The sequence below is a fragment of the Sapajus apella genome, unplaced genomic scaffold (assembly GCF_009761245.1).
Source record: "Sapajus apella isolate SASKATOON/1434 unplaced genomic scaffold, GSC_monkey_1.0 scaffold48, whole genome shotgun sequence".
NCBI lineage: Eukaryota > Metazoa > Chordata > Mammalia > Primates > Cebidae > Sapajus > Sapajus apella.
The window spans coordinates 9,212,935-9,232,515 of record NW_022436988.1 but is presented as its reverse complement, the minus strand read 5'-3'; the positions used below and the strand labels follow the sequence as shown (position 1 = coordinate 9,232,515).

The 19,581-nt window shown below is 54.4% G+C and overlaps 1 protein-coding gene across 2 annotated transcripts in view; it reads right to left on the bottom strand.

Moving 5' to 3' along the window:
• The window catches only part of SDK2 (sidekick cell adhesion molecule 2), a 313,807-nt gene extending 296,348 nt beyond the window's left edge, over positions 1-17,459 (bottom strand). For both annotated transcript variants that reach the window (XM_032241841.1, XM_032241842.1), the window contains exon 1: positions 16,302-17,459. In XM_032241841.1, coding sequence (XP_032097732.1) covers positions 16,302-16,365 — 64 coding nt within the window. In that variant the 5' untranslated portion in view covers positions 16,366-17,459. The remainder of the gene's footprint in view (positions 1-16,301) is intronic.
• Positions 17,460-19,581: the final 2,122 nt, after the last annotated feature.

Below are 19,581 nucleotides of genomic sequence, written 5' to 3'. Positions count from 1 at the left end.
CTGGTGGCTTCCCTGGAACTGGGTCCTCTGTGCCCAGACCCCGCTGGATGTGAGCTGGAGAAGACAGACCATGAGCTGTTCTGCAGCTCTCCCACCTCCCGATTCTGCTGATTCCTATGTCGGTGGGTGGTGCCAAGGGGGGTCCAGAGAACTCAGTCCTGCCAGGGACTGGCCAACAGCTGCAGTGGGTGGAGCCTGAGGAGGGGCAGCCAGGCTCCTGAGCTCGCACCTCACTTACTTTTCTTGGTGGCTACACATCCTCCTTTATCAAGTGAGGTGGCCTTTGGTAATCTGACCTTAGTAATTCTCCTTGTTCCCTACTGTTTTTAGCACAGCTACTGGCCCTTAAGGCGGCTCCAGGATCCGGAGCCAAAGGAGGGTGCTGGGAAGAAAGACTACAAGCCCCAGACGCATCTGTCCATCCCACGTGTGCTTAGATGATTCACCATGGTTTAAGTTGCTGTTTTCCTTCTGACGCCTGCATAGCTCCTATGAGACGGTTGCCACCCAGGAATGCAAGTGACCCTGGGTATAATAAGCACCTGAGGGCAGAAGCCCCTTGGTGTGGTCAGGCACAATCTGGCCTTCGTGGTCAGATACCACCAAGGTTTATGTTTGCTGCCTAGAATTGCTGCTTGGTAGCAGTAAGGATGAAAAACAAGACCTCATGTTTCCTAAGGAAGATGGGGGCCCCTCAAATCCTACAAGACTCAGCTTCTATGTCACCTCCTCCTCTGGCGCAGCATCTCATGTCATCCCTCTGGACTCCCAAATCACCTGGTTCCTCCCTACAATGAACACTTTTCACACTGTCCTACAGAACCAGTTGCAGGCTTGCTGCCTTCACTTGACCGTGAGCAATTTGAGGGCAGGGACCTGCCTGAGACTGGGCTGGATCCTGGGCACCTCACTTGGTATACAGGTGGTGCTTAGTAAGTGCCTGAGGAGCAAAAGAGGTTCATGGTTTTGGTTATCCATTGACTCATGGGGGTTACTTTGGAGCTTTCTAGCAAAAGCTCCTTCTACCAGGAAGGAGGGCTCTGGGATGGATTCTCTTTTCTTTTAAGGCAGGACAGGAGGGGCAAAAGCTCCCTACAGGAAGAAGAGAAGGATGAGTGGTGGTCAATACCAACCCCCCACCAGGTGCAAGACCATCGCCAAATTCAAGTTCATTGTTAACTGAGCTTTGCTGTAGCCCGCTGCAGCAGCAGCAGCCGACACGGAGTCCATGGGACGGAAGTGGCTCAGCTCAGCCACCACCATGACATCTTGACTATAGGAAAGCGCCTTCTCACAGTGGGCTCCCTGGACCAGCAGCAGTGGCGGCATCACCTGGGAACTGTCAGCAATGCAAATTCCCAGGCCCCCCTCCCAGACCCACTGCTTCAGAAGCTCTGGGAATGGGGCCCAGGAATACGAATTCTAACAGGTCCTCAAGTGGCTTCTAATGCGGCTCAAGTGTGAGAGCCACTGCTCTAGGCCCCCGCCTCACCTCCATTAAGAGGCAGATGACACCTGAGCTCCCAGAACATGGCTCCTGACACCCCCGATGGAAGGGCACCCCTCAGCCCTCCCATCCCACCCTCCTGAACCCCCAGAGTCCCCCAAGGCCTGGCACTCTGAGGAGCCAAAATGTGCTCCCTCTCCTCTCTGCCAGCATCTAGGAGGCATGGCTGTGCCTCAGCTTGGACTCAGCCTCGGCTCTAAGGCCCAGGGCCCCTCGAGCTCTTTCCCAGCAGAGGCCGAATCCCCACACCCTGGGGCCAGACATTCCAAGTTCCTGGAGACACAATAAGTCCTAACATTCCAGGGGAGGTGGCAGGCCTGGGGGCGCGGACAATGGGCCTTGTGTTCCTCCCCACGCCTTCCTGCTTCGAACCAGGGCTCTGCAAGGGAGGCTGGGCCATCAAAAGCACCACTGTCCACCCCACTGGTCCTACTTGCCTTTGCCCAAGGCCCAGGCTGAGGCTGGCAGCCCCTTAGCACATCACCCCGTCCCTGGAGCAGAATGGCATTCCTCCTTCTTGGTTTTCAGCACTTTCTAGGTTCTTCATCCACCAGGGCCTGAGGAGGAAGGGGTTAAATGCCAATACCTCCCTTTTCTGCCTTCCTGGGGCTCTGGGACAGAGGAGCATGGGCAGTGGACAGAGCTCTCCAGCCACCTGAAGCCACAGCCAGAAGGGCTTCCTCTCTGGGGCTGATTTCTCTTCATTAGTGCAATCACATCAACACTGACAGCCGCGTATTTATTACTGTCCCGACCACAACCATTTTTCACCCAGTGATGCGCAGGCAGATAATGAGCTTGGAGCCGAGCTAATGAGGAAGTCCCCTTGGCCCTCCTTGGCAGCCCAGGCCCCGCGACGGTCTGCCAGCCAACCCGCTCTCTACCTATAGACACTACACTGGGGCAAGAGAGGGACTCCAAATGGGGAAGTCAAGGGTCGCCAGGCTGAGCCAGCCAGAGCTGTCCCAAACCAATGTGCACACCACCCGTGGGGAGAGACTTCAGGGTTGACTGAGCAATCTGATCTGAGCATGGTGCACCGCCTCAGGGCAGAAGACCCTCTTCCATTCTGGGTTCTGAGTCCTCCAGCCACAGCAGCTGGAGACAGACATCAGGGATGGGCAGGTGGGGTGCTGGCCAGGCACCCTGGGGGGCTGGGTGGGTGCTTTGGAAGGAGGTGGTTGAACCCAATCAAGAACATTTCCTTAGTGTTGTATGGGGAGGAAAAGGTGCTTGCAGCTGCTCTGGGGCACCAGCCACACACGGTAATGCCGTGCTTTGCAAGGGGATGGTCTTCTGGGAGCCTCAGCTCTTCTGGAAGGTGCCCACATCTAAATGAAAAAGGCTCCTGGGCGATGAATATAGCGATCCCAGAGCCCAAATGTCCCACTCAGAGAGTCTTCAGGCCCTCACCCAATCTCCAGATAAGACCCCAGTGCTGGTGTTGATTGGCTTGCCTGGTCTAAATTAAATGGAGGATGGGGGGAGGTCCAGGGAGAAGCCAGGAGACAGGTCCTGAACCCAGAACACCCCACAATCACCCAAGCAGCAGGCTCCCCTAGGGAGGGGCAATAGCTGTATTCCCACTCCCACCACCCTTGAAGGCAGGACCATAGGCCAGGCAGAGCAGATGGGCAGTGTGATGGTTAATACTTAATGTCAACTTGATCGGACCAAAGGATGCAAAGTATGGCTCCTGGGTGGGTCTACCAGGGTGTCGCCAAAGGGGAGTAACATTTGAGTCCATGGACTGGCAGAGGCAGACCCACCCTCAATCTGGGTGGGTACCAGCTAATCAGCTGCCAGCGTGGCCAGGATAAGGCAGGCAGAGGAACGTGGAAGGACCTGGCTTGCTGAGCCTTCTGGCCACCATCTTTCTCCCGTGCTGGATGCTTCCAGCCCTTGAACATCAGACTCCAAGTTCTTCAGCTTTTAGACCCTCAGACTTACACCAGGGATTTGCCAGGGGTTCTCAGACCTTCAGCCACAGACTGAAGGCTGCTCTGTCAGTTTCCCTACTTTTGAGGTTTTGGGACCCCGCCTGGCCTCCTTGCTCCTCAGCTTGCATGTGGCCTACTGTGGGACTTCACCTTCTGTTTATGCGAGCCAGTACTCTTAATAAACCCCGCTTCGTAGATATGCCAATCCTATCACTCTGTCCCTCTAGGGAACGCTGACTAATACAGGTAGAGTTACTCAACTATGTTTGAGGTCCAACTGCTTTAGAAAATAGCATAGACAATTTTAAACACAAACAGCTGAAATATATACATGTAAAGCATCTTAGAATCTTACAGATGATGTGACTCATTCAAGCCTCTCAAGATCAGATTTCTACATATGTTCTAGGGGGTCCAGGAACTCATGGGGATGACAAGCCACATCTTCCGGCAGCATTGATTGGCTTTCATATATCCTTTGTGTGTTGGAATGGAATTCAGATAGACCACAGAGTAGAATGCAAATATTCACAGATTTTAAAACTCAAATGGCCTGGGTGTGGTGGCTCACAGCTGAACCCACAGCACTCTGGGAGGCAGTGGCAGGAGGATCACATGAGGTCAGGAATTCAAGATCAGACTACACAACAGAGAGAGATCCTGTATCTGTGAAAGCTAAAATGATCAGCTGGGCATGGTAGTGCACACCTGTGGTCTCAGCTGCTTAGGAGGCTGACATGGGAGGATCTCTTGAACCTAGGAGGTCGAGGCTGCAGTGAGCTGTCACTGTGCCACTGCCCTCCAGCCTGGGTGACAGAGTGAGACTGGCATCTCAAAAGAGATAGTGGTAAATATAAAGTTAAATTTAAATATATATACACACGCACACGTATATGAATATAAAATTTAAAAATATAAAATTTATTTTCAAAAATTTTAAAAAATATATACAAAATTAAAAAAGGATTTAAATCCAGGGAGTCACCCACATTTCAGGTTTCTATTTTCTTTGTTGTTCTGAGACAGAGTCTTACTCTGTCGCCCAGGCTGGAGTGCAGTGGTGCCACCGCAGCTCACGGCAAACTTTGCCTCCCAGGTTCAAGAGATTGTCCTGTCTCAGCCTCCGGAGTAGCTGGGATTACAGGCATGTGCCACCATGCCCAGCCCATTTTTTGTATTTTGTATTTTTAGATGGGATTTCACCATGTTGGCCAGGCTGGTCTTGAACTCCTATCCTGAAGTGATCTGCCCACCTCCACCTCTGCCTCCCAAAGTGCTGGGATTACAGGTGTGAGCCACCGTGCCCGGCCCATTGCAGGGTCCTCAGCACTCTATGCTGTCCCTCCCGGGCCCCTGCTGCCACTTTCTGCACTGGCTCTTACAGTTCGAAGAATCAAATGAAGCATTGGCTCCAGATTCATAAGTACCTCACATTATGTGGTGACAGCCCAATTGTTCAGGTGACCAGTGATATTTTTGACCTTTACTTAGATTCTGGGCAACACCTCTGCCTCCCAGATCCGTACGTCCAGGTAGGTGCCCAGGGAAGGGGGAAGCTTCCAGAGTCCTGGCTCTAGCAGGCCCCTGAGAGTCCCTGGTGTCTGCCTCAGACACCAAATTCTCTAAATGAGCCTCATTATGGCAAATAATAGTTCCTTCTGTTATATATATAAGGAAAAGGTCATACAGCTAATAGGCAGCTTCAGGCCACATGGCTGGACACCCAGGGCACGTGTCCACCCTCCTTATTATGAGTGGCACATGATGGAAGAGTTTGGAAATGCTGCATCTACCTTCCCACCTTCTTCCAATGAGGACACTTCTGGCAACACAGGCTAAAAGGCCTGGTCCCAAAGGACCCAATAAGTCTCTTCCTTCGTGGCCTCTGAGGCCCACACAGAGTCATGAACTTATCTCTCTCTCTGACTTCACAATTACTTCCTTAGCACCCTTAAAAGAGTTAAGTGTGTTCATTCAAGAAATAATTTATGTCTAATACCTCGGTCCTTGTGGATGAAGGGTTATTATCTAAACTCAAGGAGTTCACAATTAAAGGAATCAGTTACACGCAGATATTAAAAGATAATTCAGGATCAACAGGCCAAAGTGCACAGCGAGACATCCAGACTGGAGCACCGAGGAGGAGGAGTCCCACCTGGGGGTCAGGGATGGCTTCACACTGGCCTGTCTGGGGTCAGTGGAGAAGAGAACAGGGGCTTTAAAGGGGAGAAAGGAAGGCGGCCAGGGTGGGGAGGGTGGTGGGAGCTTGGTGGAAGGCTGGCGTGGGGACAGGCGGAGGCGAGATCGCAGTGGTGCGTAGGGCCAGATTGTGGAGTTTGCCACTGAATCACGCTGTGGGAACGCTACCAGAGTTCTGAGAGCAGCGGGGTGATGTGACAGGTCTCAGCATCCAGGCCCTATCACTAAGACCCTGTGGACATCAAGAGGGGGCTCCACGTGTCCTTACAGAGAGGAGAGGCCACCCCAGGCTGCCTCCTGTGTCCTACTCCTGTGCCCACCCAAGCTAAGGAGAAGCCCGTGGTCAAATGAGCCTACCCTGGTCCACCAGCCCAAAGCAGCACTGAGAACAGTTCCTGAATGTGAGTATCTTGGCCAGATCGAAAGCAATGGGCTGGGAGGCAGCTGACCTGCATTCATCATCTCTTTCTTACAAATCAAGCGACCTCGGCAAGTTACTTAATGTTTCTGGACTTCCATGCTCACAATATGAGTAACGTCAATACTTTCCGGCCAACTGCCTTCATAGACTGGGGTGAAGAGCAAATGGGGTGTCTATGAAGGCTACCCACATACATTTGAGATTTTATGAAAGGATCCAATACATCCCCTCACCTTCAGGCAGAACAGCTGGTCATAGCTTAATAGGTGGGTTCTCTGTGCCATATTTGTATTTTAAGCTGGAGACAGAGAATGTCTTAACCAAATAAATAAATCCCTAAAGGCAGAAGTTTAGATGCCACTGGCAGGTCTGGAAAAGACAAAAGGAACAAAAGCCTCTGGGGCAGGGACGCCTGTCAAACTGCAGGCCCCAAACTGACCTTGCTTCCAAGGTAAAGATGCTAAGGACCATCACGTGACAAACCCCTATTCAGTGTTTACGATACATGGAGCACTGTATCCCAAGAGCTTAGCATAGCTCGTTAAACCTTGTCACAACCCAACTGTTATCCCCATTTTACAGATGAAGAAACTGAGGCACAGACAGGCTGTGTAACTCATCCAACGTCACCCAGGCAGTAAACCACAGGTAGGATTTGAACCCAGGAAGGCACCTGCATTTCAGGTTTCTATTTGGTTTTTTTTGAGACGGAGTCTCACTCTGTCTCCCAGGCTGGGGTGCAGTGGTGCCATCTCAGTTCATGGCAACCTTCGCCTCCCAGGTTCAAGAGATTCTCCTGTCTCAGCCTCCCAAGTAGCTGGGATTATAGGCATGTGCCACCATGCCCAGCTTATTTTTGTATTTTTAGGTGGAGTTTCACCATGTTGGCCAGGCTGGCCTCAAACTCCTGTCCTCAAGTGAGCTGCCCGCCTCTGCCTCCCAAATGCTGGGATTACAGGTGTGAGTCACCACGCCCGGCCCATTGCAGGGTCCTCAGCACTCTATGCTGTCCCTCCTGGGCCCCTGCTGCCACTTTCTGCACTGGCTCTCACAGTTCGAAGCATCAAATGAAGCATCGGCTCCAGATTCATAAGTACCTCACATTATGTGGTGACAGACCAATTGTGCAGGTGCCCAGTGGTATTTTTGACCTTCACTCAGATTCTGGGTAACACCTCTGCCTCCCAGATCTGTACCTTCAGGGAGGTGCCAGGGAGGGGGGAAGTTTCCAGAGTCCTGGCTGTAGCAGGCCCTTAAGAGTCACTGGTGTCTGCCCGAGACGCCGAATTCCCTGAATGAGCCTCATTATGGCAAATAATATTTCCTTCCGTTAAGACTGTCACATCATCAAAATTTCATCACCTCTCTGGGTCACTAAGAGCTTCCTATGTGGCATCAAACTTTAATTGCCTTTCTTCCCCTCATCCTCCCCACCCTCGCACCCCGTTCAATTTAGAAGGCTCTTGTGTGGCTCGGTTACTGGCAAGCCGGTGGTGAATGCCCCAAGTACCTTAAGGGAACTCCTCAAACAGCTCCAGGGCATTCCAGCCCCAGAGAGGGACGGAGACAAGGAGAGGAGGAGAAGGTCTTCAATCTTCTGCCAAGTTAAGGCCCAGTGAGGACACAGCCAGGGTGGAGGCAAGAGACAGGAGGATCAGGGAGACAGAAGAAAAGGAACAGGAAGAGGAGTTCCAAGGCCTCCTTCCACACTCTACCACCCTCCCTAGACCAGCCTCAGTCTTCAAACAGCACAACTGTCTGGGCATCTCCCTGGAAAATGGCCATCTCTCCTTGGGAAGACAGTGGCATATGCTGTGGAAGCCAAAGGCAGCCTGGAGCAGAGGAAAGAGGACAGATGTTGGGACCAGAGAGCCCTGGGTTCAAATTCTACCTCCTTAACTTCCCTGCTAGAGGGCCTTGGGTGGTTAATCTCTCAGCCTCAGTTTATCTACATGTCAGAGTCATGGGGAAGACTGAGGCAGATGATGGCTATAATGCACCTTGCCATGTCTGACAAGCAGAACTGGGCACCAAATGTGAGGATGGAAGGAAAGACTTGGGGAAGAAGCAAAAGAAATCGAGGTGAGCCGGGTGCGGTGGCTCATGCCTGTAATCCCAGCACTTTGGGAGGCTGAGGTGGGTGAGTCACTTGAGGTCAGGAGTTTGAGACCAGCCTCGTCAATGAGGTGAAACCCTGTGTCTACTAAAAATACAAAAATTAGCCGGGCGTGGTGGCACGTGCCTGTAATCCCAGCTACTCAGGAGGCTGTGGCAGGAAAATCGTTTGAACCTGGGAGGCAGAGGTTGCAGTGAGCCGATTGTACCGCTGCACTCCACCCTAGGTGACAGAGCAAGACTCTGTCTCATAAATAAATTTTAAACAAGGTGAGAAGATGTGGAAGATGTGGGTGAAATATACAGCAAAGATACTAGAGAAGAAAAGTTGTCTGAATGCAATCTGAGATCTTGAGGGGCAAGCACAGAAGTACAAACAGAGTTAAAGTCATTTATTAAATATTCTCAGTGCCCTATGTGTATTAGCTCATGTAAGCCTTGGAAGGCTTCTCTCCTTGTTTTACAGACAAAGAAATAGAGGTTGAGAATGTTAAATGACTTAACCCAGAGTGCTACAGATAGCAAATGACAGAGCTTGAATCCAGGTCAGCCCAATTCCGAGGCACCGATCCTATACATACCACTTCTCAACAGCTTCCGGGGAATGAAATAAGCCTCCGAACAAGGAAGTAATAGCACAGACTGGGGTTCTGCTTTAGGAGTGTGTAAAGTAAAAATGTCTTGTGTGAAGTAACCCTCTGTATGACATGCAGACACCACGGTGTCTTCTCTGTGGTTGTGAAGGAACACTAGGCATTGCCAGCACATGAGATCCGGTTGTCTTTTTCCAGCACATGAAAGCCTGTACTTCCTAGCTCCCTTGCCATTGGGTGGGACCATGTAATCCATTCTAATGAATGGGCTGCAATCAGAAGAAACACAATCTAAGGAAATATTATTATTTTTTGTGTGTGTATGATGGAGTTTCCCTCTGTCGCCCAGGCTGGAGTGCAGTAGTATGATCTCGGATCACTGCAGCCTCTGCCTCCCGGATTCAAGCAATTCTCCTGCCTCAGCCTCCTAAGTAGCTGGAATTACAGGTATGCGATACCACGCCTGGTTAAATTTTAAAATTTTCAGTAGAGACAGGATGTCATCATGTTGGCCAGGCTGGTCTCAGAGTCCTGACCTCAGGCGATCCACCTCCCTCAGCCTCCAAAAGTGCTGGGATTACAGGCATGAGCCATCGTGCCCGGCTGGGGATTTAAGTGTTGATGCAAGATCTTCCTCTCCCTTCCCCTCTGGAGCAGCATGAATCAAGGACCCTGTGTATTTCAAACGGTACATCCATGTACGGATGGCATTAACCCCCAAACCTTCTACCATTCCTCTCAATTTCCTTCATGTCATAAAGTTGGAGCTCAGCCAATGAGACTTCAGTAAAGACCCAGGGGCTGCCCAACCCAGAGAGCAGGCCTGCTAGAGGCAGATTCATCTGTCGGGCCAGAGTCAGGAAGAGCTGGGAAATCAGCCAGAAAATCTAAGCAGAAGCTCCTGTCTCAATGGCAACACTATCCCATTCCATGGGTACATCTGCCGGAGCTGCTGGAGGGCAGGGATCCCACTCTTGAGGTGCCTGGCTGCTCCATGCACCGAGGGCTGCTTGGCATGGGGTGTGCTGGATGCACAGAGACCAGAGGCATTTCACAAGTCAATCAGCTCTGGAGATGAGGCGAGCAGCCTCGGAGGAGGAGCTGGTAGGAACCAGATGACTGTGTGCTATATGCCTCCAGTAAGCGTGCGTTTGTTCGTTCGTTCATTCATTCATTCATTCATTCATTCATTCATTCATTCCTCATATTATGCTGACTCCTTCTACGTGCCAGGCACTGCCCTAGTGGCTAGGAATATACCAATGAATGAAACAAAGCCCCTGCCCTCTGGAGAGACCAGTAATAAACAAACAAGTCAATATATGTCAGCTGGAGCTGAGTGCAATGGAGATAGTGATGCAGAGGGAGAGGGTGGGTGCTGGGAGATGCCACATTATAGGATGCTCCCAGATGGATAAGAGACACTAGAAGGAAGTCCCGGAGGAAACAAGGGGTAGACTTTGCAGACATCTGGGAGGTGTGGGCACCATTGATGGAAGGGCAGGAACCCTGGTGAGTTTCAAGAACAGCAGTCAGTCAGTGTGTAGACAGGAGTGAGTGCAGGGGAACTCACATCATATTAGGGGAGCTGAGGGGAGAGAGAAGGCTCATGTCTGGGGAGCAGAGGGGCAGTGATTGGGATGTCCTCCTAGCTCGTGACAGACACATTATAAGCAGTTAACATTTACAAAGGGCATTTTCAAAGTGATCTGGACAATCTCATTTGGTCACCCAAGACAATTCTGTAAGGTAGATAGAACTTTGTTTTTTTTTTTTGGGACGGAGTTTCGCTCTTGTTACCCAGGCTGGAGTGCAATGGCGCAATCTCGGCTCACCGCAACCTCCGCCTCCTGGGTTCAGGCAATTCTCCTGCCTCAGCCTCCTGAGTAGCTGGGATTACAGGCACGCGCCACCATGCCCAGCTAATTTTTTGCATTTTTAGTAGAGACGGGGTTTCACCGTGCTGACCAGGATGGTCTCGATCTCTTGACCTCGTGATCCACCCGCCTCGGCCTCCTGTTTTTTAATGAGACAGGGTCTCGCTCTCTTGTGCAGGCTGGAGTACAGTGGTGCGATCTCAGCTTACTGCAACCTCCGCCTCCCAGGTTCAAGAGATTCTCCTGCCTCAGCCTCCCAAGTAGCTGGGACTACAGCCTCCTGCCACCACGCCTGGCTAACTGTTGTATTTTTAATAGAGATGGAGTTTCCCCATATTAACCAGGCTGATTTTGAACTCCTGACCTCAAGTGATCTGCCGCCTCAGCCTCCCAAAGTGCTGGGATTACAATTGTGAGCCACTGCGCCTGGCTTGAACAACTATTTTTAACTTTATGCATCTTAAAGACAAGAAAACAAGTTCAGCTGAGCATTGCCTAGTGATGAAGGCAGGATTCAAAGGGACAGAAGCCACACTGGGAGCAATTCACCACGTCTGCAGGAGAAGGGCCTGCCCAGGGCTCCCTGGGCTCAGCAAGAGGCTTTCTGTTTCAGGCACCTGGCCCAGGAAGTCTGAGGGGACACGCCCTGCAGCTCCCTCTCTCCCTTCCCCCAGGACACTGAACAGCCCTCGACAGTCTGTGTTCAGCACTGCTCACTGGCCCTGCCTCCTGCCCAGCACATGGACAGCTGGGGGTGGGACACCTAGGGGAGGGGGCACTGGGTGTCTCAGCAACCGGCTTGTTTTCCTTTCCATTACAGGCAGTGGGCCACAGCCGCCAGTTGCTGCTGGCCCATTTGTTGCTATTGGCATCCCAAGGCCCCAAATTATGATGACTAATTCCCACCGCTTTAGGCAGCTCCAGGGCTGTCTTCGACAACACGCTCCAGGGGGAGCGGCGTAGAAACCCCGCAGGGAGCACGGTAACACCCGACATCAATTCCCAATCAGCCTCCTGCCTCCCAGAGGGGCTAGGAGTCAGAAGGACAGGGAGTGGTCTCCAGCCAATCGGAGGAAACCACAGCCAGATCCCAGGAAAACCAGCTATAAGGAGGCCAATTTCTTTTTCTTTTTCTTTTTTTTTTTAGACAGAGTTTCGCTCCTGTTACCCAGGCTGGAGTGCGATGGTGTGATCTTGGCTCACCAGAACCTCCGCCTCCCAGGTTCAAGCGAGTCTCCTGCCTCAGCCTACTGAGTAGCTGGGAGTACAGGCATGCATCACCATGCCCAGCTAATTTTGTATTTTTAGTAGAGACGGGGTTTCTCCATGTTGGTCAGGCTGGTCTTGAACTCCCATCCTCAGGTGAGCCACCCACCTTGGCCTCCCAAAGGGCTGGGATTACAGGCATAAGCCACAGCGCCTGGCCAAGGAGATCAATTTCTTCATCAACATAAAACATAACAACCAGCTTTTGTCAAGAGGTAGTGAGTCCTCCGTTATCAAGGGTATGTAAGCAGAGACCTGATGGCCTTGTGGGCAGAGGATTGTCCTAGATGACATTTCGTGTGTCTTTCAAGTCAAATGCAATGATTCCCATGAGTCTTTAGGATAGAAGACAAGCCCATTCTCCCTTTCTGGTTAGCTTACAGCCTGACTGCGTCCTGTGGTACAAAGTCAAATGCAAACCAACGTGCAGGTTAACACTTCATTTTAAAATCAGCCATTCAGGCGCTGTTTAAACAGAGGATCGCTGTAAAGAAGTTGGCCTCCTTCCCAGCCTCCTTTCCCTTGTAGAACAAGGTTCCTGGCCCCTATGCCGGCCTTCCAGTAGGGGACACGAGGGAGAGACAGTCGATAAATATTTGCCCAACAAATGCATGAAGCGGGGGCAGAGGGTGTGTTGGGGGGGGTTGAGGGTGGGATTTCTGAGGCAGGTGTCCAGCAGCCCGCAGAATGCAGCCTCTGGGTGGGGGTCTGAACTCTGTTCCTCCCTGGCAGGGGTGATTCTCTGCAGCCAGTGGAAGCACCAAGCTGTATCCCCCGTCTAACCACTGCCAGAATGTTCCAGACTCCCCAGCTGAAGCCAAGGGGTACAAAGGGTGAGGGAAAGAGGGGCACGGGAGAGCACAGACACCCCCATTCCATTCTCTAGTGGGGCTTTTGACAGCTGAGCCCCAGGCAAGCACGACACTCGGCCTCCCGGTAATTAGCAAAAGGCCCTGATCAATAAGTTATTTTTTGCTGTCAGTAATTAATAATTACAGCTTAGCCACACCATGTAATTAAACTTTCATCTGCTCCCTCGTGTACTGTTGGCTTTTATTGTGATTAGCTCCCAGCACTAAACTCTCTCCCTTTGGAGCCTTTCAGGAGCCTCTAGAGCTGGGGGTTCCAGTCCTCTTTCAGGGTTTTCCCCACTGCCTTGTTCACTCGGCTTAGATTCCCTTCCTTCTGTTCTTCCCCCAGGCATGATTCTCTTGAAAGAAACTTCTGGATCATCTGGCTCGACTGCTCCTGCCCTCCTCCCAACATCTCAGGCTGGCCAGGATGACCTCCAGCAGTAATCAAGCTTCCAAGCACATGAGAAATCCCTCTGAGGCTGTTGTTAAAAGACTTCCAGGCTCACCCAGACCTTTCCAATCACAGTGTCTGGGAGTGCAGCCCAATAATCTGCATTGCTACAACTCCCTGGGAACTAAGTGCTTGAGGACCACTCTTGGAGATGCAGTAATGTGGCCACGAAAGGAAGTTAAAGAAGCCTCCTGGGTAAGGAAAAAGAATTCAAGGTCTTATTGGTGGGTGGCAGGGTACCATCTTCATGGACTCCTAGCTTAGCGTTAAAACCATCAAAACGGTAGTAATAATTGCCACGTATTAAGTACCTTCCGTGTGCCAGGCACTGGCTGGGCCCCTGTCCCCAGAACACCTTGAATTCTCCTAGCAATTCTATAAGGCAAGAGCTATTCTTGCCAAGGTATCGATGAGGAAACTGAGGCTCTTAGTGGCCAAGAGTCTTGCTGAGGGCCTCTAGAGCGAAGCTGCAAAGCCAGATCATGAGAACCCGTTCTTTCTGCTGCCAAAGACAATGCTCTTCTACAACCTCACCGTACTTTGCTTGGGAAATGAGTTTGAATCATGTGACCCATCGGGTGTAGGGTCAATGGTAAATGTTAACTTTCAGTATACCCAGGTGATGTCTCTCAGATCCAGCACCTAAGAAAAACAACCAGGCTAGGCCCAGATAAAATCTGGTGACAGTGGCCGATGTGAAGTTTGTCTCAAGGGAAGAACAATTGTTTGGTCCCTTGTTCTGTGCCATGCCTGGAGAATCGGGCTTGTGGGCTCAGAAATGACAGAGCTGGTGGCTTCAGCTACCCCCAAAGGATTAATGTCATGGCCTGAGGCTGGGAGAAACTCATTCTCTAACCCCAAAGCAGAATAAGAAAAGACCCCATGCCCTAATCCCACCCCCTCCAACACCTAAACCCAGCACTGCCCAAGCCTAGGACCGCCTTCCCACAATCCTCTGCAACGTTTGCTGCTGGGGACACACATGGCAGGAGAGGGCCCGATGCTGGAAAACACTTTCGGAGCCAGAGAACACGAGCAGAGCAGCAGGGACCTAGGCAGCCTGACATGTAAAAAGGCAGCAAACAAGAAAGGCAGAGAGGAAGTGAATCAATCAGAGAGACCTTCTCCGCTTCTGACAGGGGAGCCCCTCCTGCAGGAAGCGCAGGGGCAGGGGGCCACCTGGCCTTAACTTCAGCAGGAGGGATGGGGTCTTGGCCTCAAGTGGATGGCACACGTGTGGAGGTGGAGCAGGAAGGGCCATCAGGTGCCCTGGGGACTCCATAAGGGCCTGGTCCTAGATGAGACAAGAATTGGTGAGCCACCTGCCCAGGGAAACCATGAAGTTAGAAGGGTCCAGACAGATGCCAGCATCCCTTTCCTCCATGCCATCCAGGCTTTTGACTGCTAACACTGTTTATCTCAGAGCACAACTGTAAGGCCACTCCAGGATGAAGGACAACCCATTCCTATTCGCCAGCATCAGGGTCATCCTGGGACCCCGCAAAGAGGCGCCCCAGACAACAAGACTCCAGGTGGCTGGTCCCGGTTTGAGGGAGAGGGCTCAGATCTCACCTGGGTCCAGACCTGCCTCTGCCCCCAGATCACAAAGTGGCCTTGGGCAAGTCACTTGATGCCATTTGGCCTCAGTTTCCCTATCTGTTAAATGGCTGCTAGAATAAGATGACCTCTGAGCTCCTCGCTTGCTCCAAGATTTTATGATAATCATAAAAATAATAACTTTTATTACCTTACATTTATAGGGCTCGTTACAAAATTTCTAAGTGCTTTTACGTAAACTACCTCATAAAATCCTCCCCTCAGCCCTGTGAGTGAGAGCTGATTATTTTCATCTCTTTGATCTTGGCTCTCTGGATTGCCTGACGCTGGGCGCACGGGGGTCCCTTCTTCCCAGAAGGTTTGGAGGGCCAAGAGGCGGCGTGGGGAGTGGGTTGCAGTCCCCGAAGTCCGGCCCCCCAGGGTGGGTCTGGCCCCCTTTTGAGCTTGGGAGAGTGAAGGCCTAGCCCTGAGAGTCCTGGAGCTCAGTCCAGGCTCCGTCTCCCTCCACCCCCAGCAGGCGCCGCTCGGACACCGCTGACACCACTGTCTGGCTCGGCGAACCCCAAAGGCGCGGAACCGCCGGTGCAGCCGCCCTTCCCCGCGGGGACCTGCCCAGGGACCAGTGAGACGTCTGGGCATCCACCCTCAGGAAGCCGGCAGCGCAGGTCACGTCTCGGATCTTTCGTAACAGTCCCAACCCCAAAGCCACCAGCCCTTCTCCACCATAAGGCTGCTCCCGGCAGCCACAGGTCACAGCAGCAAGCGGCTGCACAGACGATCGAGCGAATCGTGGAGGCTGGAGGCAGGGGCGGGGATGCTGTGTGCGGATGGAGGGCTGGGAGGGGAGGCCTCAGACCCTCGCCTTGCACCACCCCGCGGTGGGTCCGCGGCTGCACCCGCGACCCCGGCTCCAGGCCCGCGCAGCGAAGCACCCCCAGCCCCAGCGGCCGGCCGGGCAGCCAGGGGCGGGCAGCCAGGCGCGGGCTCCAGTACGTGGCCACGCCGGGCGATTACTCTCCCAGGGCGAGCGACCTGGCACCCAGCGCCCGCCCATCCCTTTCCCTCGCCCGGGGAGGCCATCGCCTGCCCGGCAGGGGCCCGGCCCTGCCCTTCCCCTCAGACACGGAGCAGGGAGCCAGGAGCTCAGTCTGGGAAGCTCAGTGGAGCCGAGTGTGGCGCCCGGCACGGAATGTCGCACCCCTCCCCAGCCGGCGCAGGGCATCCACGGCAAACGCGGGGAGGGGAGCGCCCCTCCCACCTCACCTTGGGCTCTTCTCTGCCTCCCCAGGTCATCACCACCTTTCCCCATTCAGAAGCCACAAGTCTCGGAGAGACTGCTCCACCCCCAAAAGAGCACCAAAACTCGGGAGATGGGGGCGTCTTGAAACTCCCTGGAGAGGGCTCTGCCGCGGCTAAGCCGGGTGTCCAGGAGGCCATCGTGAGGCCGGCGGGCTCCCGCCGCCCCTCCCCCGCCCCCTCTCCCAGCTCCCTCTCCGTCCCCACGTGGGGGTCCCTACTTACCTTGGGCTCCGGCCGCGCGGATCTCGTGCAGAGCCAGCAGCGTCCAGATCCAAAGGCCCCACATGGTGACCAGCCTGGAGGGGGGGTCCTCGAGGTCTCCCTTCCCTCCGCCCTGTTTTATAATCCTGGTGGGGTCCGGTACCCCGTGGCTCCGTCCCGGGAGACAGTCTACGCGGCTCCGCGCCCCGGGCGTAATAAGCCCGGGAGGGGCAGCGCTGGCCACCCCAACCTTTCCTCCTCCTCTTCTGTCCTAGTCCGAGCCCGGCAGCGCGCCCGGAAGGCGAGGGGCGAGAAGGCAGAAAGAGGCCAAGCCGCCCTCTCTGACTAGGGCGCCGCTCTTCCTGAGCACCCCAACTCCGACTTCACCCAGGCAGGGCGGCCTCTGCGATCCGGCCGGGTGGCCGGCCGAGCTCCGGAATAAACTGACAACTTCAGGAAACTTCCTCTCGTGGCCACGTTGCCCGCCCCCCGCCCCCTCCCCGCCCCCTGGTGGGGCTCTCCCGGCCAACGCAGTCACCACCGTTCCAGGCGCTGGGCCCCCAGGACCCGGCCCGAGCAGAGCGCGGCAGCAGACGCGGGTGCGGGGGTTCTTTTAGGGGCGCCGGTTTCGGGGGGCGCGGTGAGCATAGAGGTCCGAATCTCCCTGGAGCTGAAGTTTTCTTCTCTCTAACTTTGCAGGCGGCATCTGGCGGGGCCGAGCCACCCCTCTGGGCTCCACCGCCCTCGCGCCGAATCCGGAGACTCCGGGTCCCCTCCCGGGGCGCCGGGGCCGGGCGCGCCCTCGGCTCCGCGCCCAGCCGGCTAGCAAACTTTGCGGGTCCGGGAGCCGGGCGAGCAGCCTGGAGCGCCCATGTCCGCGCCGGCCGCGGGGCGGCAGGGACGGGTGCTGGGCTCCGCGACGCGGGCTGTGGCCGGCGCCCCGGCGCGGAGCCTCCTGCCGGCCAGAGGATGGAGACCGGCGGCTCTGCCCTCCGCCGCGCCCCGGCCGGAGCTCTCAGGGAGGCGCACTGAGAGCCCGGCGGGCAGCCCCGGCTTCGGGGACTCCGCGCCCCTTCGGCCGCCCGGCGATCGCCGACCTCCCTCCCGGGCCGGAGGAGCAGCGGCCACCCCAGAGCCTCGGCCGCCGCCGCCGCCTCTCGCCGAGCCCGCCGCCCTCAGCTTCCCGGGCTCGGCGTCCTGAGAGCCGCTCCTGCCTGCGCCGAGCGGGAGCTGCGGGGGCAGCGTGAGCCGGGGACGAGCGCGGCGGAGGCGGAGGCGGAGACGCGGAGAGGGGGGCCGAGCGCTACCCCGTGGCCGCGACTGGAGAGCAGCCTGCGCTCCGGGAGGGGCGGCGGCGGCGGCGGCCCCGAGCCAGGCCCGGGAGCGAGCCCCGCAGAAACACAATCCGACTGCGCGGCCACAGGCGCCCACTGGCTCCGGGACCCGCCGGGGGGCAGCAGTGTCAACCTCCCGCCGCGCCCGGAGAGATGCGCTCGAGCCCCTCTGCTCTAAGCCCAGCCTGTCCTTCCAGCCTCGCCCGCACTCCTCTCTCAAAGGCCTTACAGGACCCCCAGATTCTCCTTTAGCCGGGACCCCCAGCCTCATTCCGGACATGGAGTGATGGCGGGGCGGGGGCGGCGGTTGGGAAAAGGGATTCGGCCCACCGGTTGATTCCAGTTTCTCCTGCCCAGGTCAGGCTCTCCAAAGTCTGGAGATGCTCAGGGCGGAAAGGGAGACACGGGAGGCCTGGGACCTGCAGAAGCCCGAGAAAGTGAAGTTGGTGCCAAGGCGCGTGCGTTCTTTGTTTCTTTTTTCTTCGGAGCTCGGCTTGTAAAGGGTAGAAGAACGGGACATTGGTGGAGGAATTCAAACAAGTGAGGCCGGAGGCGTCCTCTGCTGTGGCCCAGAGCTAGCACGTCCTCCAAGAAGCTCCGCTGGGGCTCACAGGCTCCACTTCAAGTTTCCTGGGCATCAGGAAAATTTAAGGGGTCTTCACCTTGGTGGACTCTTTCCCCGCAAACAAAAATATTAAAAATAATATTTTGCCACTGCGTTGGCATAAAGAAAAGCATAATTAATACTGATAGTAAAACATGTTGTTCAACCTAAAGCTTTACTTATTTTTTCTCCTTTTAAAAGAAATGAAAACATGTTCACGGGCCCCCAAAAGACCATGGGCCCTGGCCCTGGGCCTGCGGTGCTTAATGGAGAAGTCGGCCCTGCGTGTCTGATATGTTTTCTGGGAAACAAAAAACTAGTGAGACCCTCCACCGTTTACCACAGCGCCTCCCTCTTCTCTCTCCCATGTCCTGCTTAGTCTGGGCCCCCACTGCTGTCTAGCCTTTCTGGTCCTTGAAGTCTAGGACTGTCACTCACTGATTGCCAGCTCTTTCCCACCCCAAGGACACCCCTTCTGATTGCTGTGAAATAGGTATAGCCACTGCAAATATATCCTTACTTACATATTCTCATTTCACCTGCTTTGGAAGAAGAACCGTGAGCATTTATTGAAAATGTCTGAGAAGCTGGCCTGCCTTCCCTACAGCCCTTCAATCACCTAATTCAAACAAGCTTCCCCCTGGCAACCTGTGCTACGTCCCCAGCTGAAGCCCCTCTGGCTGGCTGATTGCTAAATGGGAGGGCTTTGGGGGCCGGCAGCCTCGATGAGACCAGCTCTCCTCCCCCTTGGTGGCCATACCATGCCCACCTGCTTAATGATGCCCAGATGTGACAGTACACACCCTCTACATATTCTGAATGTCCCCAGCTGCGAGCTCAGGCCCTTCCCAGACTGTCAGGAAGAGCACTGGTCTTTAGGGTGCTGTTACACTGTTCGCTCACAGAGGGGGCCTGAGAGCCGTATTTGCAGAGAATCTCTCCTCTTTCTAAGGCCAGATAGCAGAAAGGGCTACATCTCTGTTTACATCACAGAGGGTGGGAGTTCGTGTGGACCCAAATGGCTGAAGCCTGGGTGGATTCCACCCTAATCATGCTTAATTCCCAGAAGTCCAGCAGCCAGGAATCTGAGCTGCATGTGCCCCGGGCCTCGAACAGCGTCACTCCCTTATTAAGAGGAGGCCTCTTGCACAACCTTTTGAAGGCCTGCAAACCTTCTTGTGGGAGTTTAACCCCTAACATGTGGGACAGGGGGCCCACCAGGGGCTGGGGCGAGTAAGGAGGTTTCCTTTTCTTTGCTGGAAGTCTCCAGGCGTGCCTGCAGGTTAAAGAGGAAAGGACGTCACTCCACCTGCAGCTCCTATTACAAATTTCTGTCTCCAACCATCTAGGATGAAGAACATTT